Source organism: Passer montanus, unplaced genomic scaffold (assembly GCF_014805655.1).
Source record: "Passer montanus isolate IOZ18808 unplaced genomic scaffold, ASM1480565v1 scaffold27, whole genome shotgun sequence".
Lineage (NCBI taxonomy): Eukaryota > Metazoa > Chordata > Aves > Passeriformes > Passeridae > Passer > Passer montanus.
The window spans coordinates 4,794,501-4,817,728 of record NW_024367372.1 but is presented as its reverse complement, the minus strand read 5'-3'; the positions used below and the strand labels follow the sequence as shown (position 1 = coordinate 4,817,728).

At 38.8% G+C, this 23,228-nt stretch overlaps 1 protein-coding gene across 9 annotated transcripts in view; it reads left to right on the top strand.

Annotated features, from left to right (window-relative positions):
• The window catches only part of WDR20 (WD repeat domain 20), a 45,786-nt gene that overhangs the window by 7,402 nt on the left and 15,156 nt on the right, over positions 1 to 23,228 (top strand). For all 9 annotated transcript variants that reach the window (XR_005627884.1, XR_005627889.1, XR_005627888.1 and 6 more), the window contains exon 2: positions 20,336 to 20,518. Coding sequence is in view for 4 of the 9 variants with exons in the window: in XM_039712978.1 (XP_039568912.1) it covers positions 20,336 to 20,518 (183 nt within the window). In the remaining 5 variants the exon portion in view is untranslated. The remainder of the gene's footprint in view (positions 1 to 20,335; positions 20,519 to 23,228) is intronic.

The window sequence follows — 23,228 nt, the reverse complement described above, 5'->3', positions numbered from 1 at the left end:
GATTGACAAAATTTTAGTCATAATGCTTCACAGATGCAAAGAGGGGTCATTTGTAACAAACACTTCTGTGCCTGTGGAAAGTTTTATGGAGCAGCTTTGTCAGAATATTTAGAAAAGTATTGTGCTATGTGCTTAAATGACAAGGGGTTTGCATTGTACATTGACATCTGTGAGTCTGCAAAACAGTTAAAGAGTTAACTGTTAATAGTTAAAATGTACATTGAAGGTGTCTCAAACTCTAATTAAAGGCTGCCTAGACCCACCTCTGAGAGGATTGCCAGCCATAATTGTCTTGTTTGACATTCTAGAATAAAATTTAATGCTCTAGTTTGAAGTATTATTGCAGTTTTCTGGCTAAAGGGACCCATCTGAATTACTTTCTTGTGAAGGATGTGTACTGAAAGGCCACTTGCTATCCAGTTGTCATGACTATGAGTTGACACACTTGGACAAATTATTATTTGAAAGTGGTGCCATTTAGTGCAAAATAGTGCCTAATATTTCCATTATCTCTCCTCTCAGAGAAAGCTTAAGGAAAAGAAACAGTAACATGAAATGTACTATTCTTTAAGTAATAATATTTCATGTTCTTCTGGGAAATAGAGTATTTTTCCTTCCTTACCTCACTCCACTTTTAGGCCCAAGTGAATAGACAGCCCAGTTTGTAGCATCTGCATGCCACCCATTTCTTCCCCTCTGACTGAAAGCAGCTGCTGTTGCCTGTTTGGCTCCTGCTGAGCAGCTCTTGGTGCACTGCATGCAGCCCCCTGGTCTTTGTGGGCAGGACCACCAGCTGCTGCAATTGAAACCTTTCCAGAGGCAGTGTTGTAACTTGTGTTGGGATTTCTTGCATTATTCAGTCCAGCTGTTCAAAATGGAATGATAGATGTCTAATAGGTACTTTCTGCAAATTGATTTCACTTTTGCTTTACCAGATATATTTGTTCTTTAATTTCATGAGTTAATCATAATGTTTACATGTGGCTATAATGGTAAAAAAATAATATTTATAAATTTTATTAGTGCTTTTTAACTCCATATGGGATTAGAAAGTGACTGTATTAAGAAGTTGTTGGTTTAATAGTGTAATTTTCGTACTACTAGAGATTGTGAAGTGCTATGTCAGACAAAATACTAGTCTAAGCAAGAAGTTTAGCTTAGGAGCATGCTGGTGTAGGGAGAAAACGTTGCATGTTATGAACAAACTTCATTATCCCCAGTTTCCTAGTAATTAAAAAAGTATTATTTAGCAGGAGTTTTAGATATATTTTTTTCAGGGAAGTGATATGATGTGAAAGTTGGAGAGAACTCACGTTTATGGTTTCAATTCTCCCTTTTAGCTAAAGAAAGGGGGAGCAGTGACAGCAGGAGAGAGAATGGGTACCAATATACATTGAACTGTGTGTTAAAAACCCACAAGTCTGGAGAAAGAAATCATTTGAACAGTGCCTTAAGGACACTTTGGCCTGCCCAGGGCTACAGTGACAGGGATAACTGTGAATCTGGGTAAAATAAATGTCTTCTTTTCCTATCTTACAAATGTGATCAGAACAAATACAGAGTCCTAAAAGTTGTAGTCTCGTCCTCTTTTAACTGTGGCAGTTTATTTCTAAGGATTTTTTATATGGCTCTTTTAAGACTTCTAGAAAGTTTTCCTGCAGGTGTTCTTGATATTTGAGGTAGATGTTGGAGCATGACTGTGATACATGTTTGAAGCTATCGTTGAAATGAAATTTTGGCACAAGTTGTAAAGGATTATTTTTGTTGTCTTGATTTTTCTGGTTTTCTGTTGGTAACTGTCAGTACTATAGAAAAATAATTTTGCAATGATTTGTTTTTTAAGTCACATTACTAAGATTTAAATTACAGTTTAGATGTTTGGATTTGCTTATTTTAGTGGTTTGAATGGAAAATATTACCTCTTAACATTGACTTAATACTGTATTGTGAAGCCATAGGTGAAGGCTTAGTGTGCTTCGTTCTTCAGATTTTTCCCTTTCCTACAGAATAGCAAACAATTTGATTTAGTTTTCAGACTTAATTTTTAAATGGAAGTATTTCTAAAGGTTGCTTTTCTTTAGCCTTTTTAGTAAGAGAGTGGGCCAGAGACCTTCAATAGGTACCTGTTTGCACTTAAGGTGTCAAGAGGGTCTGTCTTTAAAGTAATAATTTATGAGGGCAGGAATAGTTGCATGATTAGGCAATAGCACTTTTGAAATTTGATCTCATCTACTGCCAAATGCTGTATTTCTTACCTGTTTTGCAGCCCATTTTGCATTGTCATTTTGTGTCAGTTTGAATTATTACTTTACTGTCCATAAATAACTAAATAATAATTTTTTAAAATGTGCCTGTTCAGTGTGGTATATTGATCCAGGAGGTTTTTTTCCCAAAGAAGAATTTCAGAAATACAGGGTGCAGCTTGTAAAAGTGAGGTGCTTGTATTGACTAGAGAATTACTGCTATTTAATAGCATGAGCTGTATATCTCAACAGGTGACTTCAGGAAATGTCTTGCTTTTACTTCAGTGTGAACTTATGCTCCCTCCCCTCTGCAGGCATCTGTCCAGTTACACTGACATCATAACACAGGGGATGGCCTCTCCTGCCTGCAGCAGTGGAACTGTGCTCCTTGTACAGAATGACTTCTGTCTGTGTGTCGTGAGCTGTTTGCTAACACCTTCAGAGTTCTAAGATGCTGTTCCAGGTGATGTTTCTGACCTAACAGCGTTGACAGAATAGCTTCTGTGCCAATGAAGTGACTGTTCAAGTGTAGTTCTGTGTTTTAGCCAAAATGCTGCCTCTGTAAATTCTCTAGATGGAACTGGGATAGTTAAGCGTGGGCACATGTTAGCACTTCTAAATCAGAAAGATGGGGCAAACAACTGTTCTAAAGAACTCAAACAAATGCCTAGGTTGAGATGCCTTTAGTGATGCTCCAGGTGATCCATACTTCTCATTTTTAGAGTGACAAGGTACTGTTTGCCAGTGAGCTACTGCAGCAGCCCAGTGCAGCTTGCTCAGTGCTCTGGGTGCTGCCCTCTGAGGGCTCTGCTCCCTGTGAGCAGGGTAACACCTTGCACTGGCATGGCCAGGCTCTGGGGGGCTGCTGTTGGAAGCTGCTGTGAGGACGGACCTGCTGCTGGCCAAGGCTGAGCCCAGCAGGAATGGTAGTACCACTCTGTGATACTGTATTTGAGGAGAGAAAAACAGTTGTGCAGATGTGTTTGCAGCCAGAGAAGAGCAGAGTGAGAACATGTGAGAGGATCAGCTCTGCAGACACCAAGGTCTCTGCAGAGAGAGGGGCAGGAGGTGCTGCAGTGTCGGAGCTGAGATTCCCCTGTGGCCTGTGGTGAGAACCTTGACCCACATCAGAGCAGGTGGATACCTGGGAGGAGGCTGTGAGCCTGCAGGAGGCCCAGGCTGGAGCAGGTTCCTGGCAGGGACTGTGGACCCAAGGAGGGAGGAGCCCATGTGGAGCAGGTAGGACTTGGGACTCGTGCAGGAGTAGGCTGTGCCTGAAGGGCTCAGATGGGAAAGGTTCATGGAGAACTCTGTCCTGTGGGAGGGACCTCGTGCTGGAGCAGGGGAAGGACTCCTCTCTCAGAACAGTGGCAGGAGCAACGTGTGATGAACTGGCTGCAGCCCCCATTCCCTGTCTCCATGCTGCTGGGGAGGAGGTAGAGCTAGGAAGAAGGAAGGAGTGGGGAGAAGGTAGTTTTAAGGTTTGTTTTTACTTCTCATTATTGTGCTTTGATTTTCTTAGTAATAAATTCAGTTAATTTCCCCAAGTTGAGTCTCTTTTTGCCATGATGATAATAGGTGAGTGATCTTTGCCAGTCCTTGGATCATGAACCTTTCACTATATTGTTCTCTCCTCTGCCCAGCTGGGAGTGATAGGGCATCTTTGGTGGGTGCTGGCATCCAGCCAGGGTCAACTCAGCACACACCTGCAAAACCGTGTTGGACTGGCATTGATCTGGTTCATCTGTTGTTGCCTTTTGTTATCCTACACTGATGGAAGCATTGTGTGTACATAAGAGAGTCAAAGGGGAATGCTGGTAGGATCAGGGCCTGGAGAAACCCAGTCTTAGGAGCCTAGAAACAGATCTTGCTGTGCTTTCTCTTCACTCACCTGGGAACCCTTTCTTCATTTCTCTGCCCTGGTTATTGGGTGTCTTGCAGCTGTGGCACTTGCAGTGCAAATTGATACAAAGTAGAGTTTGGATTTGGACAGCGTGGTGGTTAAAGGTAGGATCATTTTTGACAGCAGAGATCCCTGGTGTGCCTGGTGTTAGTGTGCCCTATCCGTGGGTGGGATGATTCAGCAGCTGGGCTGTGCTGGGTGTCCTCACGGTCTCCTGGGAGCACCTTGAGCAAAACGCTGACACGTGGGCCCTCAGTGGGCAGCACTGTTCTGTGAGGTGACCACAGACAGTCTGATCACAAAAATCACCCTGAGGAAAGAGACTCTTGTGTGACCATTTGGTATGTGGAATACTTTTAGCCCTTTGATGGTAATTTGAAAAGAAAATTATTAATAGCAGGCAAAAGGTTGTGGGTTTTTTTCCACATAATATCTATACCAGTGAAAGTGACAACACTTATTATTACTTACAATATCTTAATAGTTTTGCTTACTTTAAAATAAATACTTTTATTGAGAAAGCTAGTGCCTGAATTTGGAACATATTGCCTTTTGTTCTAAAAATTCTGAAGGAGGATTTTGCTTCTCAGACTGGGTGATATCCTAGAAGTTGTACACTTGGGGTTGTGGGAAATCAGAATTCCCTACATTTGTTTTAGGGATTTGGTCCTTGATACTTGTTTGCTAATAGCTGTGTTTGTTTTGCAACACTTTCCATCTTATTGGGCTGGTTTGTAATGAAATGCCTTCAGCCCCAGAAGGAAGATGCATTGTGAATTAACAACTGCAGGACAATAGTTAGAGCAAATATGTTATTTCATCTGTCTGTTACTGTACATGACCACAAAAAGCATAAACCAATGGGCCTCATCCTGGTTTTGGAGCACAGGTTATATATTTGTGCAGTATTTTATTCACATAACTTCTGTGGGACTGTTTTGGTGTTCTTGGGATAAGAGCCATCTCCATCTTATTTTTAGTACTAAAGTAATTAGGGCTTTGTTCTAGTAATATTTCCTTAACATGCTGCAACATGATGGAATTATTGATAAAAACTCTGTATCAAAAATGTCCAGCATTCCTGTAGGGCTTGCAAAATCCAACAGTAGCCAGAAGAGACATAATTTAGACTTGCTGGACAGATATGACAGTATTCCATTTGACTTCTATTGAGCTTTGTAATGAAAAATTATAAATTGATTAGCAATTAACTGCTACAGTGAAATAAGTTTCTATAGCAACAGGGCAATGCAGGGTACAATTATTCAGACTGCTTTCCTTACCAGATAATTTTTTCTTCCAAGCACTGAGTTTACACTGTTGGACTAAAACATTATTTTGTTATAGCAATGGATAATCCTCAGCTTTTGCTGCTCTTGCCTTTTAATTTTTTTCTTCTTCATAAAGAAATTACTTTTCCTCTTATGAGCTGAAAAAGAAATGGAAGAAACTTTCTGAGATAGATACTGGTGTGGTAGACTGGTGGAAACTCAACCTGCAACTATTTGTCTGTGTGTTATTAGTATAATGAATGGAGTTATATCAAATACACTGTTATGCAGTATGGATTTCTGTTTCATTTCTGCCTGTTGACAATCTACATGAAATTAAACCTGGTCTAATTTAATAATAATGGTGAGCATATAAGAGCTTGCAAATTTCAAGTAAATCAATTTAGATGAGTTGTAATGCTGATTCCCTGAATCAGCCAGACTTTTTTTTCTTAGTTTGTTCTTTCTGTGTTTCTTTTAATTTGTTTCTTTTTGTGTTGTGTGAAGTCACTGTATTTGTTTTTTGGTTTCAATACTTCTAAATACCTTTAAAGAGGAATATTCTACTTTAATCTTCACTCTTAAAATTGGAAAACATTAGGATTTTGTCAAGGCACTGCAGGTGTTTGGGGTTTTTTGCCATAGAACACACTCATAAAACCAACTTGTAAGTGTTTCTATATTTTGATCTTTTTAAAGTTAGAGGAGGTGAAATTTTAACAACTTAAGTGATAAAGCTACAGTATCTTGATCTTGTTTTTTAACAGGACACTTAGTTTTGTGTTAAGTATTTTAAATACATCTCAGATGTCTGATCTCGTGAAAGAAGAAACAAAAGCAGATTTTGCTTTTGTCAGTCAGCCTCAGTGTTTGCTGTTGATAGGTGTTGCACAAGTGCATTTTTCCAATATTGTAACAAAACCATACCATTGTTTTAGAAGAGAAAAAACCAGGATTCAAAGGTAAAGTGAAAGTAATGGCTTTGAATGAGTGACTGACTAGAACACTGGTCCAACAGGTCAGGTAACATTTGTGTGTGCTTGGGGAGGAGGTGATCAGCTCAGAGATGACGGTGCCATTAAGCCATGCACTGTTCCCAGTTTGTTCCATGTTTTGGGTGCCATCTAAAAGCAGTCTGCCAGCTCTAATTTAAATAAGTGTTGCCTTTAACAGGTGTGATTTTTTAACCAGTTTTGCTTGCAGAACTGGGCCAATTTAAACAATTTCCCAGTGAAAGTAACTTACTAAGTGTTTAATAAATATTGCAACTGAGTGTGAACTGAATGAGAAGAGCTGCTGAATTGTGCCAGAATGTGTGGTTTTACTCGGAATCCATTTGATATTTACATACCTATTTTCCTTATTTTAATTTATTTTGTACATCTAGTACATGTATTCTTATTTTTCCATATTTTGTACATCTAGTACATGTATTCTTATCTCCGTTAAGCTCATCTGAGTTATGCCTCGCTCAGTGTTAAAAACAGGTGAGAAAGACTGATTACAAGTGTAGGCAACAGTGTGACTAGACTGTAGGAGGAAATAAAGGCACCCACTGGAGAGTAAGGAGCAAGAGGGAGATCAGAAAGGTAACTATTACTTTTTTACTTTAGAGCTATGAATCTGTTATAAGGTACTAAATTGTAACTGTTGAGAACTGAATTATAGCTAACTAAGCATAAATATTAGGTGAGACTTGCAGAACTTAAATATGAAGTGTAGTTAAGGAAAGAGATAATTGTTACAGTACACTTTCTCAGTTTCTCAAAAGTGAAGAGACTAAAATATGTGCTTCGATGCCTTCCAGCCTTTCCAGAAGGTGATGTGTTCTTTACATAGCTTGTGACAGTCCATAAGTAGTTTTCCAGCACAAACTTTATTTAGTGCCTGTGAATATTTGGAATGCTCTATGCTATTCTGAAATCAGTTGCTTTTTAATTCACTCTATTCCTAACAGTGAAAACTTCTGCTAAAAACCTTCTGACTGCCTTTGGCTGAGTGACAGGCAGGTATTTTTGCAAGGCTTATCCTGGATTGTATTCAGATGGAGAAAAACATGCAGGAGTGCAATTCAACACATACCCCACCACAACAGCAACAACAACAAATCCCCTTTCAGTTTTAGCTTTTGAAACTCTTACATTGTAGACTCTTACATTAGGGATTCTTTTTTGTTTCACTGAAAGTAAATTGTTGTGTCCTTGTGGTGGGAAAACATGAATGTATAACATGTATATATAGCCAGCTTTATTTGAAGTTCAGGTGCTCAGCCTTTGTAGTGTAACACTTTGGTAGTAAAGGAGAGTTGTAACTTACTAAGTTTGTGTCCTTGAATGAAGTGGAAATTCAGATCCGCATATTAGATATTAAAAATGAAGGAATTTTAGAACTTGGACATTCTGTTAAAATGTTGAGAGAATTAAAAGCTAAGTTCTTTTTCTCTGAGACAACCATTGGGAAGAGACCTTCAAGTTGAGGTCTTCCAGGAGAGGTTTTGGAAATAATTGAGTTGGTGGCACTGTTACAGAGAAGCAGGAACATGTACATGGTGCCCATAATGACTTTGGGATGCATCACTGTTCATAATCAGAGTTACTTTTTAAGAAGAAAAAAGCTGATGTCACAACCATAGATGAAGTGAAGATTCATTGAAAAAATCTGTAGGGAATTTTTGCTTCAGCAATAAAACTTTGAGAAGATGATACACAGAGTGTAGTGTTGATTATAAGCTGAGCCAGCTTGTGATACAGCTGTTGAAGGCTGGAGGACATAAATGCAACCCAGAGATGTATCAAATGAGGTTTACAATGGAAATAAAGAAAGTCTTTAGTGCCATTGTACTAGGCATTGAGAAGATGGCTTTAATATTGCAAGAAATTCTGGTTGCTTTTGTTGAAGGTGATTTTTAACTCCTGATGCTAAAAGAGGATGGTGTCTGAGGTAAAACTGGAGAAAGAGGTTTGTGATTTTAATTTTCCAAGGAAAATAATAAGTCACTAAATATCATTTTTGTCACACTAGAAGAAGAGAGGGAAGAAGGGAGAGAATAAATAATATAAAACCTTCCCTGGATGTATGAGACATTACCAGATCTGCCACAAATCCCAATCATGCAAAATTTACTATTAATTTAGAATTATCCTGCTTTTTGACCAGCCCTGCTGTAAGTTCAATTATTAATAGCTGAACTGCAGAATGAAAATACTGTGACCCTAAGGGAAGTACAGAATAGGTTTTAACAAGAGGCAGAATGTTTCCCCCAGAAGCTTCTTAGGGCTGAGCCAGATGAACAGAGTGAAGGCAATTTATTTTTAGTGATACAAATCCAACTCTGTGGTACCCAGTGAGGCCACCTTAGTGGCTTTCAGATCAGGAGAGGAGAGTAAGAGACTGAGGAGCTGGAGGCAGTAATGTTCAATGAAAAAAGGGATGTACAGCTCACTTGGCAGATATCATGGAAAGAGCAGGAGAATTTTAATGGTAACTAAATGGATGCTAGAGTATCTCAGTAGTTTTGTGGGGAAACTTTAGGAGGAGATTTTGTATTTTGTGAATTTTTGGAGGTGGTTTTCAATATTCTGAGTCTCCATTTATACAACAGACATGAAGGTCAGAACTATTTCATCCTGTCTTAAACCATGAGCAGAGTAAAGGATGAGATTTTAACAAGTGACCAGCCAGCTTTTTAAAAAAATTTTTTTAAAAATCACGAGATATAGTGAGGCTGAAAATATGAGCAGTAAGCCTGTTTTCTCAGGTTTTCCTAATCTGTTTACTTACTTTTATATAAAATTTTACTATGCTGAAGTATTTGGCAGGTTTAGTAAGAATTGGAAAAGATTCAGTGTGCTTAAAACAGATGTTTTCTCATGATCCTGTTTGACAGAAATGTTTGAAGGAAGTTTTTGCTTCAAAATGGAAACTAAAAGAAGCAAGCAGCTGTGCTTTGGCTTTGTCCTGTTAGTGTTAATCCTGGAACTTCAAGTTTGCCAGTTACCTGGCCCCTCTTGCACTGGAACAGAACAGTTTTCCACCAGGGGAACAAGCTTTAGTGCAGGAAAGAGTCTTTCTCATTCAAATGTACTCCTGAAGCAAATTCTCCTTTCTGACATGAATACAAACTCTTCTTTCAGAGGGGAGAAGATAGTGTCAGATAGAGACTGCTGTTCCAATGTAGCTCCTTATAAATTGAGTGTACTCCTTTCCTCACATCTGTCTGCATTCCCTTTATTTGGAGCTTTTTACGTACGTCTTTGGCAAAGAAGTTTCATTACTACCATGCCATTCTGAACAACAGCAAAAATCCTTTGATGTTTGTGATCCAAGGTGGTTCTCCTGTATGAGAATGGCTGCTTCACTCTTTGGAGTGCTTAAGGATGTTAATGTATCTTGATCAATGTGCAATGCTAAACAGTTAAACGGAATTTCAAGTAGAGGCTCAGGCTGCTTGGTTACCATGGCAAACACAGTAGGAAATTCATGCCAAAGTTTGGAAACTAAGATACACAAAAGAAAACTTGTAAACTGAAATAATCACTTCAGAGAGCAAATATACTTGCTTATAATTTATTAGAGTCCGTTTCCCAAGGAATACAGTTTTCAAATCCTATTTTATTAAGCAGATCTTAATTGCCAGTCCAGAGTTTTGTACAAAGGAGGCAATATTCACAAGCAGGGAAGAGTGAGATTCTTTGTTGGCTTGCCCTCTAACTGTAAGGGCATTGAGTGAATAGAGTAGCCTCTTGGAGACAGAGGAATTGAATTACTTAAGTACTGTAATCAAGGTTGACATATTTTCAGTGTGCAATGCCTTGTTTCACAGATGACTCCGTCTTGTCTCTCTAAAATTTGTCTGTGTTAGTGATTATATGTATGTTACACAGATCATACACGTGTGATCTATGTGTATGATCTCTGTATTTAATGGTTTGTTTGTGTTCCGATTGCATATGTATCCTTTCATTACTTGTCTGTATTAAAGATCTTGGCATATTTAATTCACTTTCTCACAGTTGTTTTTCTTAAGGCTTGTTATCTGTAAGCAAGGTCTTTATGTGAGTATTTTAATGGGGTGATTTTCAGTTTGATAGGCTCCCTGTGTAATCAGCTTACTGTGAACACAGTGTTTGGTATTGTAGTCCTGTCAGGATGTTGTGGTAAAACCTGATCCTTTTGCATGTGACTCGCTTTCCATAGGTATGGTCACATGCAAATCATGCAGTTATTTTTATCTTTCTGAACATAAACTAGTATGTATATTTCCATGTATCTTCTCCAAAGTCTCATCCCCCAGAGGGAAGCTGATACAGAGAAAGCCAATCTGTGGCCTGAGGGAGACACTACTTCTAAAGATTTCCTGAAGATCAAGGTTAGAGCTGGCATTGGGCACTGTGATCATGAGCACCTACCCTAACATGTGACTCTACCTCATCACTTTATGCATTGCATAACATGGATTGGAGATTATGGTAGGCAGTTGGAGGCTCAGGGAAAGCAGTTTAGGTTATTACTGAGAAACCATGATGAATTTGCCTCTGTCTTTATAACACGTGGTCTCTTGGGAAGGGAGGCTTGCTGTCCTTATAACTGGGAAGTAGTGTTACTGGAACGTGAGATGTTGGAGGTGATGGAACAAACTGTTTATGAAATGGTGCTCAGGAGTTCTTGTTGTGAACAGTAACTGTTATATTGAATTACAGGTTAGTCTGCTTTTTGCTGACCTCTTTAAAAAGGACTTACTGAGCACTTTTTAATTAAAACAAAAGTGGAATGTGAAAACATCTGGAAGATTATATTAGGGCTTAACTCAAAGGAAAGTAAGAATTTAGAAGCCACAGGAAGAGAAGAATTGTGCCACTGATTAGCCACAGTAAATAAAATGTTTTCACCCCACGAAGTTTAGCATGGTAATTTATAGTTATGTGGTATATCTGTAACTTCAGGAAAAGAAGTGAAAGGGAAAGAGCAGCAGAAGTTGGACTGGTTTGACTGACTGACTGGCAAGAGGCATCTGTAAGAAACTTGGGAGATGCAGTTAGGATACTTGAGTGAGGAGCAGTGTGTGTTCCCACTAATCTCTTGGTGGTACACAGTGGAGGAAAATACTTGAGTGAGTTTGGAGCTACTACACAAGAAGAGTGGATTGATATTGGTGATTGTACTTGAGTACCTATGGCATATATAACTGATTGGTACATATGACACATAAAACTGATCAGTACTTGAGTTCTAATAAATATTTCTTTAAGAAATGGAATAGGGAAGAATATTAGAAACAAGAATTGAATAAATCATTCAGCATTGTATAGATTAGTAGGTCCATCTCTTATAGGTCTATAAAAATGTATTATTACAGAGATATTCAGAGAAGTGGTGAAAATTGTGCCATCTGAAAACTTTTGTGTAAATACTGAGGACAGGACTGCTTACTCTAGTAATCAATATGTGTGCTGTGTATATGAGCAATATTAGATGACATTGTCTCTTCTTGGGAACAAGATGGTGTTCAGTAAAATCAGAGGGGAACAAAATTCAGAAATTATACTTTTTTCCATATATTAACTCATCAGGGTACCTTGCTTCTGTAATATAAGTGAAAGTTACACAGGAAGTGGGAGTTAAAATCTGGCAATTTTTTTCAATTCCATACAGTAGTTAATGTAAAAAAAATCCTGTGTTATTAAACTTTTATATTTGCATTATAAATGGCTTGATGAAAGAAATCTCGGATGGACAGTTATCCATTAATGCAGCTGACTTCATGAGTTAACTTCTGGAACATATATCTGCCCACTGTTGAGGGAATGGTACTGGAGTAAAAAGTCCTGGCACAAAAGTCCAGTTTGGAGTCCATGATCCTGAAGTATGTCTGTGCTATGACTTAAATCAGTGTCTTAGTTGTTAGGCCAATGAGGGGGAAACCAGTGTGAAAATGTGACCTGTCACCCATGGTTTATAAATACCCTGAGAGATCATTATTTTGAACTTAAAATTGCACAGTGAGATCTCTTTCTTGCATATGCTGTTAAAAAGAGCTGAGTAGGGGGAGAAGAGGAGGAAGGTGTCTGCATCACATGCACAACATACGTGATTCTGAATCAGGGCTCTGCTGGAGAGGTTTTTATCCAGCAGGCTAAGTTACAGTACAGCCAAAGTTCTTCAGACCAGGCACTGGCAAGAGACAATAATGCTGATATCAGAGCTTCTTCTCCCTTCTTCCTAATAAAAAAAAGGCAAGTAATTGCTTAAGCCAAAATAGAACATCTAATTCAGTTCATGTCTGTTGGGAATGTGTGATACAGTGACTTTATTCAGAGTTGTTTAATTAGCCTGTTTACAGATTTAGTGTGACCAAATGCAGAACACTGGAGTCATAGTCTCAATTTCCATCTGAGTTGATCATGTCATTAACTGGCACCCACCATGAGGGGAACTTTGCAGAAGGAACTGTGGAATACCTTTTGGTAGCTCTTCTTCAGCATGGGTTTCTGAGGGATTGTTTGGAGGGTCGGGAGAAGTTAAAGCTCATGTATTCTTTTTGTCTCATAGTAAAGCAGTGTTGTGCAAATTTTGTAATTCAAGTGCATTGAGTGAGCAAAGGGAGCAGGTTTGCTTCTGTAGATATAATGTAAACTTTGTTAAATATGGAGAAACAAACATCTTTTGAAAAGTTAGTGTTCTGTCACTTGCCCGAAGCTTTAGTGGTTTGATTATAGTGCAGCTGAAGATGCTGGAGTTGCTTGAAGTGCTTCTGGTTAACTCTGTGGAGTGTGCAGGATGTTGGGTTTCTCTTGTCAGGACTGACCAGGATGTGCTCTGGAGAGCTGTGTCATGGTCAGTTCATTAGAACAATTTGGTCTACCTGGCTCTTTGAACAGCACTGTCACAAATTGTGTGGTTTTTGATCTTCCACTCCAGAGCAGCAGTGTCAGCATGGATGAAAATTGAACCAAGTGAGTAACACCTTGTACTGAAGATGCTTTAAGTTTCTAAAGGAACAGTTTCAGGGACTACAGACCTCTCTTGGGTTATGACAGGTGGAGGCAGCAACAGCATTCTGTGCTCAGAAGACAGAGGGATTTTTGTGTGGAGGGGTTCAAAACCTTGTTTCAACTTCCCTTAGCCTCAGTAATTCAAATGTGTTAGTATTCTTGTACTGTTTCAGTGCCCTTTGCTCATCTTATAAATGAAGAGTAAGTTGATGCTGTATACACCTGTGAAGGACTTGCAAACAAAATTTCTTTCTGAGTCTGCTCTTCTGAGGATTTTAAACACTTTTAAAAAATAAAAATATCTACTTTTTCTAGGGTTATTGGTAGACTGGTGCTTTCACCTTAGACAACTTCCAAAAGAATGTGCTGATCTATACTGTAAGCACAGAAATGCTTTAGTTTATGGCCTTACTAAAATGGAGTTAACATTGTTATGATAAGCTGTAAATCAAACAGTCCTTTATGTGCATTCTTTATGGTGCTCACATCTACTTTCTTGATCTTGTCAATTATATAACCATCGGTTCAGTTAATATGACACAGATTTATTTCAAACCAGTGCGTGCTCTTTGCTCTGTTTGAATGCTTAGAGTAATTCTTCTGGAAACAGAATATGATTATTTTATTGGATCCTTCAGAAAACTGCACTGATCTCTGCCTAAATATGGATTTATGTCCAGTTATCTGGTCTAGAGCTTTTCTCTAAATGTAGGTGGTCACAGTTGTCTGCTGTATGAATAAATGCTTAAATCTTGTTAAGTAATGTTTTTCTCCTTTCAAAAGTCATGTATGTCTTGTATGGCCCCAAGTGGGAATTAAATCTAGAAGGCAGAAGAATATCAAGTAGCTTCCCAAATTTTCAAGCGGCTTTGTACAAAATTGATCTTTAAGACTTTGTTATGGATGAATTGTGTGGAACACTTGAAAAAAAATTAGGTTAAATAAAATTACTTGGTGTCCCTGTTTTACTAGCAGAGCTGTTCTTACAGAGTATCCTAGAAACTGTCACATGCCTTAAGTGTTCCTGTTCAGCATTTAATCAAGTGCTTTGTAACTTTTAAAAAACCTTCTGCAAAGATACAGGAACCCATTTATGAAGAACGGTATTGTGAGCGGCAAGCTATTGATGCTTCAGTTCATGGAGTTGGAAGATCAGCCAAATGTGAAATGGAAAACTAAAAATAATATTTTTATTGAAGTTTAGAAATGTGACTTTAATATAAAGCAGGTACATTGAATGCAATATAAAGACCTAAAATTTCCTTAGCATTAATGGCTTTGCAAGGCTCAGGAGACATTTAAAACTACTCTGTGTACACACACAACACCTGTTATGCAACCCTGGAAACTAAGCACATCACTCAGGTATGGAAAAAGCAGCTCCCATTTATTTAGGAAACCTATTGTGGCTATAAATAGGGCAACTTTACAAATGGTGATTATCTACTGGCTTTTTATTGAATCCTAATGAGAATTTTTACCTTTTTTTTTTCCCCTTTCTTTTCTTTCTCTTTGGTTTCTAAGTGAAAGCTGAGAAGCTTTTAAATTATTTTAAGTGTTTGGAGGGGCTTCTGGAGCAAATATGTGTTGACCTATACATTACCTGAAAGGTTTGTGTATCTGAAGGGATGATGTGAGTTCTTGCCAGACTTTGAACTTTCTGCCGAGAAAGCCAGATCAGCAGTCTGTCAGCTTCTGTGCAGTTATATTTGTAGCAGCCGTTTGCTACTGACACTGTGTCACTGTCAGCTGCACTGAAGAGTGTTTTGTTAGGCCTTTGTACTTGCAGGAAGTGTTGCCTGGACTTTCTGTTGTGTATTTTATATAAACTAAGCAGAACTTTTGCCCTACATCAGTGGTCTTTATAGGGAAAGACAACCAACTTGTTCCTGGAGTTTTTTTGCTTCCTGAATTTCCTTTATGATGCAAACCAGACCTGTTAAGTAATGTGGGAGTGGCCCTGTTGCTGCTGCTTTGGTTGATCCTAAGCTTAGGATTCCAGGGCTATTCAGGTGGGAAGGAACCTCTGAGAGTCCCCAGTCTAACCTGCCCCAAGCAGGGTCAGCTGTGAGATCAGATCAGCTTGAAACAACAGTGATGTAACTACAAAATTATTATGTTGGTAATAGTAAGTGATCTGTATTTGGGCTATAAAACCAAAAAAATCTGGAAGTCCACTCCTGTGTTAATAAAGTAGAGTGTGAAGTATTGATGCTGGTATTTCTGTCAGAAACTTGTACAGAAACAAGGAATGGAGTTGGCCAGAAAATTCTGCAGAAGTGCCTGGGGTAGCTCTGCTTTCTTGTGTTCCTCAGCAGTCCCTGCCTTTTGGCGTGTCTGCAGGAGGGAGAAGGAGACCAGCACAGACATGGAGGAAGAATAAGCAAGTTTAGTTTCCCCATCCTTGCTAACGCAGTGAGCGAGTCAGGGAGGGTTCTGTCCCATTCACAGGAGATTGTGTAAAGCAGAGAGCTCCAGCAGGGGTTGCCTTGCCTCTTTTTTCAGCCAGAAGCATCTGTGAAGTTCAAAGAAACTCACTTAGTAATAATTCTAAGAGTTGACTTCTTCTGTTACCTGTACAGCATTATAACATAATCATTAAGCACATTAGGCACAGCTTTCTCAAATTCTGTTTCTAGACCAAGGACCATTAAATCCCTGGAGAGCAAGGTGTGGAAGAGATAGCAAGTTCCAGGTAGTCAGTTACAAATTCCAAGCTCCAGAAATACTGAGGCAATTGTTTTCAAAAGTACATTGTTTTGGTTCTTGTGTGTTCTCTTTTACTGTGCACTAGAGCTGTACATACATAGCCAATCTGTAATCTGCTGTTCAAGATCAGTAATTCTCTGGACAAGAGAGATTTTCTTAAGAGGATTTTTTGGCAGTAAAATTTTTATTAAATGCTTCACTATTTTGTCTCAATCTCACTTACAGCTATGACCCATTGAAAGCTAGTGTCCTGGCAAATGTAATATTAAATGCTATTAAGTATCTAATGGAACCCTTTTCATGAATACAATTGAAATTACCTGGAATAAATTAATAAAGTAATTAATTTAATATCTTGGCAATGTTTGCAGCTTGGAAAGAATTGTAATGTGTGACACATTTCATTCAAGTAAAATTTGTAGAAAGCTGTAAATGTAAGTTAGGAAAAGATACAGGAAGAAGTAATATCTGTCAAGGAGTGTGATTAAACACTGACTTAAAGTAATGTGATTCACTGTTTAGGCAATTTTATTATGAAAGCTCTAAGTCTTGGATCAATAAAATAAATCTTGGATAGATATTAATCTTTGGCTTTGACCTTAGAATTACACACAGCTACAGAACCAAGGTTATTGATGCCCATCCTAATCAGACATTTCAGACATCAGAATATGAATACTTAAAATTTGCTTCAGGCTAAGGTAACTGTTTTTTGTTGTGGTTCTTTTTCTGCCATTTTTTTTTCTTAGTGTTTATATAGTTAAAGCTGTGATTTAGTATGTTCCATTTGACTGCCCTTCTACTGGAAGTCATAAGTCCAGGGTGAATGGGCTACTGTTAGACTGTTAGATTTTCCCTCCCTCCCTCCCCATCAGAGTGGGAGTAGTTTTGTTAAAAGTGTGCTGTGAGGAATAGGAAGTCCCTCAAACAGTTACATGGCTCATGTTTTGTTTCTAGAGTAATAATTCATCACACAAACCTAAGCTCAATTTTTCTTCTGTGAGCAAGTTTGAGGTTCTCTCAAGGGAGAGTTCAAATCTCCTCGGAGACAGGACTTGGAAGCTGTGGATGCCCAAGGTACAGCAGTTTTGTTCAGCTGTGTCACTGGCTTTGTGACAGTGTGTGAGGTTCCTGTTGGTGCCCAAAGCCTGTTATTCCTTGTCTCTTTGCCCAGGGGGTACAGTACCTCTGTATGTTGGAAGGAGCAGACTTTTAGCACAGGGATCAGTTGGCCAAGTGCCAGTCCCAGAGCCTTCATTAGCTGAGATGTGCTTCAAGGCTTGCACAGGTAAGGATGCTCTTGATGTTCCTTGCCTTGCATCAGCTGCCCCATTCTGCTTTCAGTTGTGATTACTGAAAGTGTTGCTCTCATCATGAATCATCCACAGTTGAGGAAGTTTCTCAGAGTGGGCAGGCTGGAATAGTGCTGAGTGTTTTTCAGAAGAAAATTTTAAAAGCATTGGGACAGGAAGTGTGCAAATAACTTTCTGCCAGGTGCTGTGGTGAGGGTGTCTGCTCCTGTACTTTTAATCTCCATGCCCAGCAACACTTAATCCCAAGATTTTTTTGGGGTTTTTTCAAAGTCCATCACCACTTCTAAGCAGAGGGAAATTCATATCACCGTGTTCAGTAAAGAGCAAGGTGATATGTCAGGTCTTAGGATTTGACAGTTTTTTATGGACAAGATCTCATGTAAAAGCTTTTCTCTGAGAATCACATCTTTCACAAAATAGCAAATGGGTTTAGTGGTGAGCTGATGAAACACTGAGTCCCATGCTTGATTTTGAGTAAGCATTTTTCTTGTTCTTAGCAAAATCCAATAGCAGCCTTCATGCAGAAATAAAGAAAATGTCTCCTAGCTGCTGTGCCCGTTGGTTCTTCTCTCTTTCAGTTAAGAGAGATCTAGACCAAAGCAGAACTTTAGTGCTTGTAGATTTGACTTCTCTCCCTGAGACAACTGTGCTGTAACTGAAAGCAGTAGCTGCATGTAAATAAAAGGCGGGGCATCCCTGTCAGTAGGAGCCTGGTTAATTCTGGGTTGATTTAGTTTATTTATACTTCATTTAAGTTCAGACAGATTCTCACTGCCATCTGGTTCCCAGAGAACAGCTAGAATAAGCACAGTGAAGTCTGTGCTTAGATTCAGTTTATCAGAATTTCATGTGTTGCTAGGTCTGTTACCACAGAATTTCATGAGATAGGGAACTTGTCACGCCAAAGTTGTTGGACAAGAAAAACAAAAGCTAGTGATGTAAAACCTCAGCCAGACAAAGGAGCAAGGTATAGTTTGAACATAGCCACCTATTTATTGATTCTTTGCTGCTTAAAGGGCCAATGAGGATTCAGAAGAAGGTGGTAATGCCTGTATCCTCTGCTGGCTGGGACACTCTGTGGTGCTATGGTCATTCAGTATGATTCAGACCAAGTCGTGTTTACTTTAGAATGGATCTTTGTTCTTAGGCATTGAGTCCTGCTGCAACTTCTGTCCAGAGGAGAGAACTTGGAGTCTCATAGGTTTGCTTTAATTCTGCTTTATTTGAGGTATGGCTATGTGGTTGTGTAGTTTGCTCTTCCAGATAGAAATGCTACCCCAGTTCTGAGAGTTCTCTCTTGCCATCACTTGTTTATAGTGATACAGGACAAGGGAATGTTACACAATCTAATTGCAAGGCCTTTAGGATTTGATCTTTCAACTTCAAATCACAGATTTACATCAGCCTGTGAGCTGGTGAATGCTCTGTGGCAGGCATGCACATTATCCTTCCACCTCCCAGTTGAACTAGTATTCTATTTAATTTCTCCTTGAAGGGGTATTGGTAATATTCTCTTTTAGCTTAAAATGGATCTCTGGACTCTGGGGAATAACTTTTTAGTCTGCTGACTTTAGAAATTGTAATACATCATCTCATTTTGGAGTTTTTAACTAGGAGACTGTACACCTGATTAAACTGGTTTATAATATGTGCTGCAAAACATAAGTGCAGCTTTAATATTGTGTATAAATGTTTGTCATGCATATCTTGTAGTTAAATTTGCCTTGGAAATGGCTCACCTGTGTAGCTGGTTAGGATTTTTCCCTACTGACAGGTCTAGTTTCTCTCTGTGTAGCTCTGTGAATACCAAAGATCTTCTACTCTTCAGTCCTTGTCCTCCAAGGTTTAATGCTTTGGAGCAATTCTGTTTTATGTGAAGCTTGTTTACTTTCTCTTTTATTGCTGGCCTGATTTCCTCTGAGTAGATATACTGAAAAAGTATATATCAGAATTAGAATCTGAGCCCAAATCACAGCTACATCTGAGGCCTGTAATATTGTTTGAGTATCTGCAGCTTTCTAATTACAGACTCTGCACCTAGTAAATAGGGAGGTTAAAAAACAAGGTTGAACCTGATGGATGATCTTGCATATTAAAGTGTGGGGTTTAATCTCTGGATGATGAAAGATTTAGTTGTCTGTACAGAAGTGATATGGGGATGAACATGGGTGGCACAAGTGAGGGAGCATTTTAAATTGCTTTTCTGTTCCTTTTGATTCTTCTGACACTTAGTGCTAGATCTTAATTTGTTTATATTGAAATGCCTCAGTTTTGTTAGCACTTATTTTGTCTGAGCTATATTTGAGTTTTGTTTTCAGAAGCAAATTACTTTGTAGCTCAGTGGTGTAAAATGTGTTTTATAATCGCAGTATCAGTATCTTGAATCACTGTTCCTAGAAAATGCTCTCTTTGGAGCTGGTTGATAATTTTTTGTGATTATGGAGAACAATATCATTTGTTTGCCTGTTGTTAAAGGATGGACTTAAAAGTTCAAGAATTGTGTGATTGAGAATATGGTATTTTTAATGCAAAATTGGTTGTACTGAATACTGGGGAAGTGCTACTAGTAAAGTAGAAGATTCCTTGTCTCTGTGATGGCTCTTGTGGCAGGAGAAGCCTTCTGGTATCTTGAGGACTCACAGGAGCCTTTGTGTGTGGCTGTCACAGGTGTGTCACGTGCTGTAGGTGCAAAGACAAGGGCAGGTGTAGTTTGCACACTTGCTTAATCTAAAGAGAGAAACATTTTGATAAGATCTTGGATGTCTCATAAATGCAGAGCTGCTTTTTAAAGTAGAGTTTTGTGACTGCATAAATTGTTGTGTGGTATGAACATTGTTTTCAAACAGATGTGGTTGTGTGCACATATTGTGATAAACTGTCTGAATTCTGTTTGCTCTCTTTGCAGGCTGCGGACTTGAGCAAACCAATAGACAAAAGGATATACAAAGGAACACAGCCTACATGCCACGACTTCAATCACTTAACAGCCACAGCAGAAAGTGTGTCTCTTCTAGTGGGCTTCTCTGCAGGCCAGGTCCAACTTATAGACCCTATTAAAAAAGAAACTAGCAAATTATTTAATGAGGAAGTAAGTAGAAATCTTAATATTGTTGCATGCATGTATCTGTGATATTGAAGTTCCTAGGTTTTGTAAGTTCAATAGATGTGGCTCCATTTGCCTGTATAGCTTATTGTTCAGTCATTGCCTTTGTTTTTCAGCTGTTCCATTGGCTTGGAGTACTTACATAAAAATGTTACTCATTGTGAAAAGATAAAGGCATCTTGTGAGGTTAAAGATTAAAAATTAGGATTTTCTAGTTTGGGTAATACTGTAACTAGTGTTGAGGACAGTTTACAGATGGAAATAAGGTCTACAAATGTAAATATTGCTACGTGTGCTCTGAATTCCGTTGTTTCTAAGGCAAATGAAAAAGAACATTTTAAGCCGCTATTTAACTCCTATTTTATAGTCAAAATATTAAATAAGTTAAAAATACACATTTTTATGGTTGGGGTGTTACAGCAGAAACTGCCTGTATTCCTAAAGGCTTGCTTGGATAAGAGTAGGCTATAAAGGTGAGTGCACAGAAATGCTGAGGGTTTGTGTTGTCTTGGCCATGTGATGTTCAGAAGGAAACTCTCCACCTGCTTTTTCTGCTGCTATGCAATAAGGAAAGATAGAAGGAGTACTATGGGGGGCACTAATGCCACGTTACAGGACCACTGGCTCTGAGTATCTGTGGCATTGATATTCTTAGAGGAGTAAGTGTCCAGATGCTAATAAGGAAAGAAATCTGTTAATTGGGATGACTTGTGATGGCATTTTCAGCAGAGGATAAGCTCTGGGAATTTGGGTGGTTTGGGGGAGGTGACTTGCTTTTGGGGATTGTTCTTCTGCTCCTTTTTTGTTTTAATTCAGTTCTGTAGAGAGGTTTGCAGGTATCTTGGTTGGTTTTGTTTGTTGGTTTTTCTTTCCTTTTTTGAAATTTCACATCTGGATTAGAACTTTACAGATGAAGTTAAGCCTTGCTCAGCTTTCAAAGTATACCTTTCCCGCCTCAGAGAGATGTGTTGCCTTCCTCCTTCCTTGTGCAAAGAAGATTGAAGTATTTTTCTCACTGGGGATGTTTTATAATTAGATCTAATTCCTCCTCAGCTTTCTAAAAGTAGCAACATGTAGATCAGAAGAGGGGTGTTTTTCTTCCTACCTGGCCTTGTCCCAACTGCTCTGTCTCTGCTTGTGTTGAGTGGGAAATAGTGCTGGAGAATCTTTTAATGAGTCTTTTGTCTGTTGGTAAAAACCTCTGTATAAGTAGTTGAAATGTTAATTTTAGCATTGCCCTACCACCCCCACCTACCCCCCCCAAAGTGTGTTATTTGTTCTTGTACAAGAACATTGTAAGTATTAAGGGTAGCAGACATACTCTAAACAGCTGGTTTCATATCACAGAGTAGTTCCCACTCCTGCAGCTGAGCTATAGTTCCTTTGAGAAAAACTTCTGGTGGAATGCTTATAATCAAGGCCCAGTGCACATTTCCAGGCCTTGATGGTGTTTACTGTCTGGTGACTGCAGTGCAGAGCTGTGTTGCAGGCTGAATAGTTCCTGTGGTATTCCCCAAATGCTGGAAGAAGTGAAGCAATTTCCATCAGCCAGTATTGCTTTTTGTCTGTGCTGTTGTCAGATTATTCAGTGTGATGGAAATGTGGCCTTTGACAGTTTGGTGGAAATTTAAATGAGGTGATTTCTCTTCTACCAAGCTAATGTAAGGATTTGCTCAGTGCTACCAAATACACACAGTAAGCTACAGTTAAATGACAGATTCTTGTTTCCTACACTGACCTTATCTGCAGTTACAACCAGCTCTAAAACTGAAATATATTTTTATTCTGTCAATTCCAGTATTGAAGTTTGCCCTAGATGTTTGTAAGTTCTGGCTTGTATTTAAGGTCCCATTCAGAGAAACATTAGTGAGCACTGATGTTTGAACCAGCTCATTTGCTTCAAGATGAAGGTGCCTATTGGATTTTGAATATATTTGGAGTTTAGATAGTCTTTAGGAACAACTGTAGGCATAAGGTGGTCTGAATGAGTGTTAACGTTGTTCTACAGATCCAGCACTCATGCTGGAGGTAACAGAATTCACCACCTGTCCTGTGAGTGATTTGGTGCTTCAGGTAGCCCAGAGCTCTGCTTTGACTATCAGCTGTGGTAGAGCAATCAGAATATATATGATACATGAAATAATTCATCCTGTTATTACAGGTTATGTTGAACAAAAAATGCAATAGCCCTAGCATAGTCTTAACTTGTTACTAATTTTTTAAAAAATGCTGTTGATGTAGAGGATGATAGGGACTTGAAAGGCTGAGGTGGGTGATAGATACTGTGCAGCTTGTGGCTGCCTACATCAATCCATCTGTAGCCACAGTGGTATTCCTTCCAGTTGTGTCAAAATTAAACCACTGATATTTTCTTACTGCCCAAACCAGTCTAATACACCTCACAGATTCAGTTGCTTCCAGGTGGTAATTGGTTATTATCAAATTAGCCAGTGCTTTTTAATCTTACTTTTTAATCCTTTTTTAATTTAAACTGAAGCCTTGAGCTGCATTTTTTTTCCTAATAAACTTGTCCTGTATCTTTGTTGCCAAAGCTGTGTAAGACCTTAGTGCATATTCTTTGACTGCCTCAGATTTTTCAGTCAATTGTGGCCTGTGCCTGTAATTTTGTCCCTTCAAGTTCTCCAAAACACGACCAAGATAATCTTGGCCAGTGTTTCTGCCTGGTGAGTGAAGC